This window comes from Ipomoea nil, unplaced genomic scaffold, assembly GCF_001879475.1.
Source record: "Ipomoea nil cultivar Tokyo-kokei standard unplaced genomic scaffold, Asagao_1.1 scaffold1562, whole genome shotgun sequence".
NCBI classification, from domain to species: domain Eukaryota; kingdom Viridiplantae; phylum Streptophyta; class Magnoliopsida; order Solanales; family Convolvulaceae; genus Ipomoea; species Ipomoea nil.
The window spans coordinates 1,883,894-1,895,375 of NW_017617990.1; the positions used below are offsets into that span (position 1 = coordinate 1,883,894).

General features: G+C 35.9%; 2 protein-coding genes across 2 annotated transcripts; one reads left to right on the plus strand and one right to left on the minus strand.

Annotated features, from left to right (window-relative positions):
- The first annotated feature begins 22 nt into the window (after positions 1–22).
- On the plus strand, positions 23–1,630 carry LOC109189688 (organic cation/carnitine transporter 3-like). The gene has a single exon (XM_019340300.1). The coding sequence runs from the start codon at positions 23–25 to the stop codon at positions 1,628–1,630; it is 1,608 nt and encodes a 535-aa protein (XP_019195845.1).
- Positions 1,631–3,902: 2,272 nt separating this feature from the next.
- On the minus strand, positions 3,903–11,125 carry LOC109189794 (kinesin-like protein KIN-14J). The gene is made up of 18 exons (XM_019340426.1): positions 10,878–11,125; positions 9,852–10,011; positions 9,505–9,626; positions 9,300–9,383; positions 9,038–9,115; positions 8,844–8,936; positions 7,978–8,319; positions 7,825–7,906; positions 7,628–7,723; positions 7,365–7,544; positions 7,114–7,220; positions 6,848–7,026; positions 6,449–6,613; positions 6,113–6,366; positions 5,860–6,023; positions 4,970–5,523; positions 4,440–4,540; positions 3,903–4,323 (listed from the first exon to the last, which is right to left on the minus strand). The coding sequence occupies exons 2-18, from the start codon at positions 9,964–9,966 to the stop codon at positions 4,262–4,264; spliced, it is 2,778 nt and encodes a 925-aa protein (XP_019195971.1). The 5' UTR covers positions 9,967–10,011; positions 10,878–11,125; the 3' UTR covers positions 3,903–4,261.
- Between the last annotated feature and the right edge of the window lie 357 nt (positions 11,126–11,482).

The window sequence follows — 11,482 nt, forward strand, 5'->3', positions numbered from 1 at the left end:
GAGATATGTGTAAACATAAACAATGGCTCTTCTATTTGTTATAAGACACAGTTTTCCAGTTACTGGAGAAATCAAGAAGATGGTCTCATCAATGGCAGATTCAACAACTCCATTGCTCACAGAAACTCCCGTTCTCCAAGATTCAGACCACCCAAGATTACAGCCTCTTCCCAAGCCTGATTTTTGGTCCATTGAGGAGATGATAGAGCCATTGATGAGTGGATTTGGGTGGTGTCAAATTCTCCAAGTCATTCTTGTTTCCATGGCTTCATTCTTTGAAGGCCAGCAAACCTTCATTACCATCTTCACTGATGCCACCCCTTCATGGCACTGCACAGATTCATTCTGCAACTCTCAATCAGACATTTGTGAGCTTCCCACAAATTCATGGAGTTGGGATAAGCCATCCCACACCTCCATTATTTCTGAATGGTCTCTTTACTGTTCTGAGAGTTCAGTCATCACTGGCTTGCCTTCTTCTTCCTTCTTCCTGGGCTGCTTTCTTGGTGGAATAGTGCTGACTCTCATTGGGGACTCGTTCGGGCGAAAAACTGTCCTTTCCTTGTCCTGTTTCACCATGTCATTGGCTTCTGTCTTCTCTGCTTTCTCTGCAAACATATGGGTTTACTCTGGTTTGAGGCTCGTGAGTGGATTAGGCCGGGCGGCTATTGGGTCGTGCGTCTTGGTTTTGTCCAGGGAGAGTGTGGGGAAGAAATGGGAATCACAAGTGGGAACTCTTGGATTCCTTTGTTCTACATTGGGATTCTTATCCCTCCCTGGAATTGCTTATCTCACCCAGGGCTATTCCTGGAGGGTTCTGTATCTTGCCACTTCTCTTCCTGCTGTCATTTACAGTCTCATTTTGGTCCAATTCTGTGTTCATGAGTCCCCGAGATGGCTCCTAGCCCGAGGCCGTGTGGATGAAGCAGAAGCTGTTCTCAACAAGTTTTCGGATAATCCTAATTCCAGGAACTTAGACTTATCTGAAGTGCTGCTAACCATGAACCCGAAAAGTACTAAAACCCCTCAATCAGCAGTTAAGATTCTGGTGCAAAAAGGATGGGTTTTCAGACAATTAGTGCTGGCAATGCTAGCTGGATTTGGGATTGGAATGATATACTATGGAATGCCACTAGGCGTTGGCAACTTGGACATCGATCTCTACTTAAGCACCGCTTTGAACGCGTGCCTCGAAATCCCCTCGAGTCTGATCATCTACTTCGTGGTGGACAAGTGGAAGAGGAGAACGATGCTGGTGGGGCTGAGCACCGTGAGCGGTGTGAGCGGGATGTTATGCATCGTGTTGAGCGAATGGAAGGCTGCAGAGTGCACGGTGGAGCTGGTTTCGCTCTTCGCAGCCTGCACGGCCTTCTCTTTGCTGCTGATATTCACTGCAGAACTGTTCCCTGTGAGCATTAGGAACTCTGCAATTTCTGCAGTGTGGCTGGCAGTGGTGCTTGGTGGGGTGGTTAGTCCTGTCCTGCTTGCCTCAACAGATGAGAAGAATAAGGTTTGGTCATATGTTGTGCTTGGGGTTTTGGCCATTGTTTTAGGGTCTGCTGTCATTTGTCTGCCTGAAACAATGGGATCAATAGAAGAAGAAGAAGGAATGGATGATCAGATAGTATAGAATGGTTCATCAAAAGATTGATTTTGCTGTATGCATAGTTTGATCTCTTAATTATACAGATACTTTCACTTTTGGCCAATGTTTGATTGTTTGGACATCAATGTTACTGTTAAATTTTACCTTCTCCTCCTAATATGATACTTAAGCTCATTAGAATTAGAGTGAGTTTCATGTGAAATCGTCTCAAAAAGTTGTATCCTTATGTTGGGCGGAGTAGGGAATCGGTTTCCCATCAAGTTCAGGAAAAATGATTATGGTTAAAAAAAAATTTGCATGGGTTTAGTTCATTGATTTGATCGGTAGACAATATTTAGGAGAAGAGACTAATGTTTGAAACTCAACAACAGTATTGTAAGAATTACATCCATCCAAATACTAGGTCGGATAGAAACACTTGTAGTGATATTTTGCCTTTTACTTTTCAACTATCAATTTAACTAAAATGGTGCATTTGGAAACTCACAAGGAAATTATTTTTCGGGTTTCCACTATTTGGCTAGAAAGGGAAAATGAAAGTCAATGGAATGGGGTGTGGTTAATGAAAAATATAGAGGATTTTCTGGGGGAAGTCATTTTCCGTTTACAACCGTGGAGCAGCTAATCACCCGTCGTCACTCCTCCCACCACCACCCACCACCACCCACCACCATCATTGTATATTTTAAATATTTACAAATAAAAATAATTATGCTCATTTTTCAGAAAATGAACCAAGATTTCTAGAATGTAACCAAACATGGGAAAGGAAAATATTTTTTTTGGAAAATGAGTCATTTTCCAAAAAATATTTTCCGAAGTCATTTTCTTGCTTCCAAACACACCCTAAGTTTAGTTACTTACTTTTCAAATCAACTAAGAGTATGTTTGGTTCGCACATGGAAATCGGAATCAAATATTTGATAATGATATGAGTTTTTGTGAAAGTATTTTGCATGTATGGTAGTAAGGTGGAATTTGAATGATTACCAATATTGAAGTTTAGTTATGTATGACCTTATAATGAGAATACTGGTTAAAAAAAAAAAAAACAAAAACAAAAACAAAAACAAAAAACAAAAAATAAAAACAAAAAATAAGGCAATTGATCCTAATATAATGACATCTAAAACAACAATATGAACAAAAATAAAAATCTAAAAGCACTAATCCAAATAAGATGGAACGATACTGGCTCAGTGTCTGTTCATATACTGAAACTCGAACTCACAATCTTCCAAATAAAAATCTAACCCGAATACCATTAGACCACTTAGTCTTGGTAGGGAATGAGATTTTTAATTGAAAGGGTAATCAAATATCATAGTTGTCTTTTAAAAAGTTGTCAACCAGACACTAATTATGATTTTAATTTTCATTCCTCGTGTGTAAACTCATGAACCAAACACACCCTAAATTTAATCTTAAATGTTTGAAATGCCCTTACGTTTTAATTAAATATTTTACCAAACTTCACTCTGCTGCACGTAGGGTTTTTGAACATAATTTGGTCGTAACAATGGGGGCATTAGGTGTGATTTAAATAAAAAAAAAAAATTGTATCACATTCTTATGTTAAAATATAATATTCCTAATATCGTGGTGCACATTTTTGCATTGTTTAAGAAAATGGTATCATCCATATCTAAACAACCTTGTTTTCAATAAAGCTTGTGTGGATATCCTAACCACTAACACAACAAGAATCATGAGACTAGTGAATATTTCAACACGGTTGCCATTAATCAAATTAAAGATATATAAAAGAAAAAAAAATTAAGCAAAACCAAAAATATGTATAATTGTATTCTTTTTTTTTTTTTTTAGTGATGATAAAAACTCACAATCACTATTCGAGAGTGTATATGGAGTAAACATCGTACTTATGTAATAGTTTGCAAACTACACATGAAAAGTAAATCGCATTGGGAAGACCATGTACAGGTAGACTCGACTAAGAAGATACTGACAAGAATGAAACTCATGATTCGCGACCTAATACAAGAATCATGCTCTACTCACTCGGCCACCCCTTTCAAGACTATATAATTGTACTATTGAGGATTCACTCAGAGTAAATTATAATTTTAGTCAATAGTTACATTATTTTAACTCTTTTTTTTTTTTTTTTGGATGACGAGGAAAACCTGTAAATTTGCAATTACTATAAATAAATTCACCTTGAGACCTTAGCTGACAAAGGACTACAATGAGGTAAACCAGACTAAGTTGCTCATTGACTCAAGAGTTAAATCAACTCAAACCAAGAAGGCTAATAGGCCTGGGAAGTAATGAGATGAAAAGCATAATAATAAATTACCATAGTAAAATCATTAAATAGCCCTAAAGAATGTTTACAAGTCCATGAAAAGACTTGGCAGTTGCAGACAGTTAGATATACACTAGAATCTTGACCTACATCCTAAGAACTCCTGCTTCCATTTTTCCCCTCCAGATTTTTCTCCTTTTCCTTCTTACAAAGTAAGAAAAGGGGGGTTTGGGGTTAAATCACCCTGAAGAATTTTGTTACAGAACAAAGCTTCTACACCTTTTCTACCACAACAACTAAAAGCTAAAGGCAATAATAGCGTAGATTTGGAGCCAACGAAGACTCCACCTTACAAGCACAATTACTTTTGTATGTCTTGCGTCGAGTTACTGCCATCTTCTGGGGGGTCTAACTGCAGATGAGCTGCTTGCAGTTGATTTTTTGGAACCTGTGGAGCATGATAAAGAAACAGGGAAGCAAAGTTTAGTGTCGGGAAAATGGATTTCCTCGTAATAATAATGAAAAAGAAAGATAATGCAGTGTGAGAGAAGATAACTTCAGTACTTGAAACTTTAGTGGCAGTCTTGTTCAATGACATTCGAGATGATGATCCCTTTGCAGTCTGCTTTTCTGGAAATCTCTGTAGTTTTGTTGGGATTCTCGGCCTGCAATCATTTATCAACCACAATGTGAATTTAGCTTCTGCGTTTCATCCAAGAAAACTTATCTCAGGTTGTAATTTGTAAATAAGGAATGCAAAAACGAGCAACAGAACCCTTTAGAGAATCAAGAATGCATTTTTGTTTAAAAAAATTATGTTATGACTAGTTAAATAATTCAGAGTAAAGTGTAAAGAACAATAATCAGACTACTGAACCATAGATATGGGTTCTCGGTTAAAACTTAAAAGTCAGACTCAGTTCACCAGGATCAAATATGATGCAGGATCTAGGAGTCGTTTAGAACCAATGAGCTTTCAACAACAGTGACGTTGGAGACAATTACTAGTTTTTCTTTACCCCTTGGAAAGGTATTTGATGGGTAATAGAAAGAATTTGCTACGGCTAACATAAAGATTAAATAAAAGCACTTACTTCTCGGTGGCGTCTGAAGGAGGTTTAGCAACTTCAGGGAAAAGTGTGTGTTCTACGATACTATTGGTGGATTCCGTTTCTGTTCCCATTGAAAGAACGCTATCAGAAATATCACTTAATCTTTCTTCAGAGTCTGCACCACCAAATCCTATGAGCTCCGTGTCTTCATTACAATTCTGACCTCCATCCGCCACAGCAGCCCTTGCATCAACTTCACCGAAATTTTGACCTCCACTTACTACAGCAAACCTTGAATCTCGAAAGAATTCACTGTGGTGCCTAAACTCATCCATTGACTGCTGAGACCCGGCTTCTGAAAGCCTATCACTGTACTCTGAGCTACGGTCTGAAGCAGCTTTCTCAGAAAGTCTTGAACTCCTCTCTCCTCCTTTGCTGCTTTGTCGTGGCCCCCCTAATGAATAACGCCGTGGAGAGGCAGACCCGTTTTTTAGTGGGCCCATACCATGTCTCTCCCCATTAGTATTTGTTTTTCGCAGCCTCAACCGTCCAATCTCTTCATCTTTCTTTGCAATTGTTTCCTTTAGAAAAGCGACCTGCATTTCAATATTTTAGCCTTTGGAAATAATAATCGTAAAGATAAAAGACGTAAAACGGTAAAAGAATAATTACTTGATGTGAATGACTACAAGGATGATAAGAAGTTACCATCACTTAAACCAGTGCCATGTGTGCATACAATGGTGACTCCTAGTTCTAAAAGGATAAACCGAGCACTCATGGTAGGAGATGTGAGTGTTTTATTTGCCAATATTACCAATCGGGTGAATGTAATATGGGAATGCATCATAGATAATGGCATTAAAGCCGGGTCTCTAACCCACCAAATGGCATTAAAGTAGAAATGGAAAAGAAAAGAAGCTATAAAGTACCTGATCCATAAGCTCTTTTACACCCCTACCCTCCTTATTACTTTTTGCAGCTCCTAGTTCAACTCCAGACACCCGCTCAGCAAACTTTAGTGTGCTTACAGTTTCAGAATAAGATTCCACATCAGGATTTAACTGCACAAACATGAGTGTCTTTGCCTGGCCACCTATAGAACGCAAACAAAGATAAAAATATTATAAACCCTAAAAAAATTAATTGTGAGCCATAAGACCTTAAGAACGCTGAAATGAGTACCTAAAGAGCTTTGAAGAACTTGAGTTAGTTTACTATTTCTGTATGGTACGTGATTACTTTTATGTGCTAAAGCAAAGATCACATCCCCTAATGCTGATAAAGATTTGTTTATATGTTGTGCTTCTCGTAATCTTTCCCCTGTAGCTTCAGAGCGGTCTATTCTTTCACTGCCAGCAAGATCTACCAAATGTAGACAACCACGTAAAACCTCATTGGTCTCCAAATCCGTCCCACGCACATGAACAGTGAGGACACTGCATATGTAAATCAAATTAAAGCCATACCCAAGAAGTAAAGTGAACTAGAATGAACGAACATCAAAAGGTACATCCGTACCTGTGGGACCGACTGCTTCTTTCATTGAGGGCAGTAGCGCCAACAGCTCTATTCATTAAACCAATACTCATCAATTCCAAAACATCTGCAGTTGATTTTACAGGGTGCATGCTAGCATCAGGTACAGCTAACCCATTCGGTTGGGTAGTATTCCAAATCCCAAGCGTGCGCAAGTTAAAGAACACATTCATATGCATTTGAACATATTTGTAAGTCTTATCTTAAAAAAATAAACCTATGGAATCTGAGGTGAATTAATGAAATAATGGAACACATGCATGTTATCCTCAATAGAAATTTCTTTTAAAATCCAAACACGGAAGAAGGATATAAATGTGTATGTGTCAGTGTAACAACAATAAAGACATAAAAATCCAAACTGGAACTCTGGAAGGATATCTTTTTTGAGAGCTTTCAGTGCAAAGTAAGTCACGGACTTGTTCATTATATATCTCAACCATTTGAACACCGACTTCATATACTATGGAGCCTTTCCTACTTTGAGAAATGTGGAATAGATCATTCAGAGCTCGGTAGTTAACTCCCCAATCCTCCATTGATGACATGCTAGGTCCACTCTAATGAGAAACAAAATAGAGTGAAACAGGTAATTGGTAAATAGCCATTAATTACTACTTAAATATATTTTATAACAAATGGCATACCATAGTGTATGTTTTTCCGGAACCTGTCTGACCATAGGCAAAGATGCAGACATTGTAACCATCAAGAACAGACCTAATTAATGGTTGAGTGTCTCGAAATACCTCCTCTGCAATACAATTGAGTTAGAAGGAAAAGACATGCAAATTGAATTTTCACTTTTTTCTTGTCGTTTGAGGTGCAGGGATATATATTTAAAGTGTTTTAAGAAAGGTTATAAATTTCTAAGCTACTAAAATAGAACATCAAAAACCTTGAGTAGCAGTAGGACCAAACACTTTGTTGAATTTGAAGAGTCGGTGGCTGTCCTTTCCATGTTTTAAAGGATTCACAACAACCAGTTCCCCATTCTCACCAATGTAGTCCATAGTTGTTCTTTTATTGTTTTGGTCTGGCAAGAATGGCCTTATTCGACAATATACTCTAATATTGCCTATAAAATCAGAACAAATTATAGTTAGCTGAAATTCATTTTGTATACAAATTTTAAGTATATTTATATTACATGTCATTAACCTTTCAAGTCTTGAACCTCGTTGTAAAGTTTTCTATTATCTTCAAGCACTGTATGGTAATTCTGAGCAGCTTCTATTAGCCCCTTGAGATCAAATCCTAATAAAGATAACAGGCTTATATCATCATTCAGTTCTGGAAAGGATGAAATCAAACATCCACAAGTTACGAATGAACAATAGGTTAGCCTATATTCTCACCAAAGTTGTATAGTTCTTCAGCATAGATCTCCTTGGTCCGCAAAACATCTTGTTTTAAGGACTCAGATGCCATTCTCAATGCCTAAGAAAACATTAAAATGTCATAAGCATGATACTCAGTGATAAGGCATAAGAATAAAGATCGATGTAAACCTGTATAGATCCAGACTGGGACTCTATGAAGTGTTTGTAGACATGTTCTTTTCTTTTCCATTTCAGCAACTTTGATTCTGAAAAAGCTTCAAGTTCATCCGCCTTCTTCTTTGAATCGGTAAGAAGACACTCAAGTTCCATTATCTTATTCCCTAACTCGATTCTCATTTTCTCTAAATGTGTTTCCAATTGCAAGCATTTCCCTTCATATGTCTTTTTGCACAGCTCTAACTCATGGTTTAGTGAAGAAATCTGCATTTCATGATGATCTTTATCTTTCTGCAACATACAAATTATCTGCTCCCTGTGTTTCTCTTTCTCCTCCGATTTAGCCTTCTCAATCTGTAGTAGTCAAATGAAGTAATGAATTGAGTATCAACTGGAAATTTCATAAAGCCTACACAAACAACTTTCTACAGGTCAACTAATCTTAAGATTGCAACTATAAAGCATACAAGTATAAGCATATAGTTGAATTCAACCATATTACCAGTTTTTCTAACTGAGCATCAATGTATACTTAGGTTTGCATTGATCATGTACAAAAAAAGTATTCGTAATGAATAATGATAATTGTTGGGCAGTACCATAGACTACAAGCCATATATTATTCAATTTATCTATTATCTACACAATATTATCACAAATTATTTCCTAGACTAGGAATCTATGTTAATTTAAATAATTAAATGTTGAAATGACCAAAGGTTAAAGCTAGCAAGAGAAAAATGAAATTGATGCTTGGCTCAAAATTATGAAGGGTAGAGTAGCATTTGAATCTGATCTAAGCAAAAATTGAGAATGCAATTAAAAAATATTTTTAAAAAGAAGAAGAAAAGCAGTGACATATCCAGCAAGAAAAATACCTCATGTTCTTCAGCAGCTCCTGTTCTAAGAGCCTCATATGCTCTATCTTTTAATTGATATTTTTGTTCGCGAGACTTGTAGGAGTTATGTTGCTGTATATGAGATAGTTTTAGGCAGAGCAATCTTCCGTAGATTGGGATAACAGATTTTTGTTTTCCAGGACTAAATGACTAATTGTCCAAGTAGCACATACCTTTCTCAGATTTTCAGATTGCTTTGAAACACGTTGCTCAATTTCTTGCAGAACTAGCTTTAGCAGAGATGAAACACACTAAGCATCGAGGAAAAGGCAATGGTGAGAAATTTAACTCAAAAATGATCTCAATAATATATATATATATATATATATATATATATATATATATATATATATATATATATATATATATATATATATATATATATATATATATATATATAAGGAAAAATTGATGAATGTCCTTGATTGACCATACCTGAGGAATATCCCCATTCTTTCTCTCAATGTTTTCATTTAGAATGTCACCCACAGCACTGAACAATAACCGAGTGGAAGCACTCTGGACATTTGAGCGATAGAGAAAATAGCAATCAAATATCATTGAGGCCAAAAATTGATTTGATAAAATTATAAAAACAGAAAATAAAGAGCTTTTAAAGTATGTACTGATAATAATATACCTCCAAACTTTTTTGTTTCATCAGTTCTGAAATCTTGTAAGCTAGGATGTCTTCACAGCCAATCTTCAACTGGAACACATCAGGGAGCTTACTCCCAGCATGATTATTTGATGCAGATAGTTCTGAGTGAGAACAAAATAAATAAGTATAAAAAAATAATAAAATATTAAAATATATATACAATACAATATAATGAAACAACATAAATTTCCACATCATCTAACAGAAATCAAATTTCAGCAAGTTAACATGGTATAACTGTATAAGTCACACTAGTGCAAATACAATTCATGGAAAAGAAAGTAAACAAGTGACTTATGTATGGAGGCTGCAAGTAACCCATTTACCTTTAGCCATATTGTTGAAACAGTCTATCTGCTCAGAAGCATTAAAGCTACGAAATGCATTTATGTTGGCTTGTTCTCCTTTTTCAGCCCCAGGCATTTCTGACTCTGTATTCATGATATAAACTTGATATACGTCTTTGGAGATCAAAGATGGATAATACTACAAGCGAAACATCGAACGAAAGGTAATCAGTCAACAAGAAGTTGAATAAACTCAAAGAAAATGTAACTGACTTCAGAGGTTAGAGTCATCAGTCATAATGGAGTAATATAATTGGTAACATCCATAGCACATCTTTTTAAACTGGTTTGTCAAGCTATAGAGTATATGTTAATAGCATTTACACATCGTAAACACTGCCCTAAACAACAGATGATTTTCTACTAACAAGGCTTACCAATTCCAAGTATTGTGTTACAAATACATTTAACTTGACCTTACGAAATTTTGGATATTTCTCACAATAGTATATGCAGCACTTTAGAAATGAACATTATCACTGTTTAATGATTATATTTGGAGAAGGATGGGTTCACTGATACAAGAGCAAGTTTTGATGATATCATAATAATTTTTCAGATAGAACAAGTTAAATCTCAATAATGCACATCAAAGGTGTCTAATTTTTAGCAACCTATTATTTTCCATATGGAAGGAAATAGCTCATTGATCAGAATAGATGTGCATTAAGTTGAGGGGAAAAGAACCAAAGTTTTTAGGCAAACATTTCCACTAAACTGAAAAATTCACAAACAGCTTAGCCCCTACCCCTTCCCCCAACCACCCATAGACGCACATTCTAAAACCCCAACACTTTTTAGGCAAAAAAATTCAAACATTTTGCAAAAAGTTAACAAATTTCAGCTAGACTAGCAAATGGTAAAGCATAAAATAACCGCAACGACATTCAACTAAAAATGGATAACCAGATCGGAAGCAGACAAAAGCCCTACGAAATGGGGAACACGGTAAGCAACAAAACAAAGAGTAAAAGCAAAAAAAAGAAATGCAGGTTGATTTTGAACCTGGAGAAAGTTGCAATCTTGGAGATCTAGAGAAACAATTCGAATCCGGCTTGTTGGTTTACAGTTCTGAGAGATCGAAGCAGCGTTTAGAAGCTTTCTCTCTTGTCTTTGAGCTTTTTGTTGTGGGAAGGTACAGCTCAATTTGAATGCCTATATTTAGAAGCAAAGCGGTGATGATGATACACACATTTTGGCAGAGACTTTTTTTATCTGAGGATTTTTCGTTTTCCCTTTTTAATACACGACGGATACGGTGTATTTTTTGAACCCATAACGCGCTAATTCTACATTTTCCTACCATAAATATCTATAATTGTTTTTCTGTTAACCTTACTAGTTTTTGTCCCGTGCGATGCACGGCATAAAATTTAAGTAACTTTATTATTGATAATATTTTAAAAATAATAAAATAAAATATTAATCATGAAATTAAAATTTATTCTGAAATGTATTTTTCTTTAACAATACTAAATTGGTTGTTATATCGAACATCACATACTGTTAGCATATATTATAAAGAATTGTGTTATAACATACCACATGAGATTTAAAAAGTGTGCATTAAAATAATTATATACACACACACACACACACACATTTTTATA

Bases quoted from the DNA above. Each gene is read 5' to 3' on its own strand.
- LOC109189688 (XM_019340300.1), top strand. From the start codon at position 23: ATGGCTCTTCTATTTGTTATAAGACACAGTTTTCCAGTTACTGGAGAA.
- LOC109189794 (XM_019340426.1), bottom strand. From the start codon at position 9,966: ATGAATACAGAGTCAGAAATGCCTGGGGCTGAAAAAGGAGAACAAGCC. The intron at 8,937-9,037 runs GTATGTGCTACT...TCTCATATACAG, and splicing joins AATCTGAAAATCTGAGAAAG to CAACATAACTCCTACAAGTC. The intron at 6,614-6,847 runs ATATCCTTCCAG...TAACTTGCGCAC, and splicing joins ACTGAAAGCTCTCAAAAAAG to GCTTGGGATTTGGAATACTA.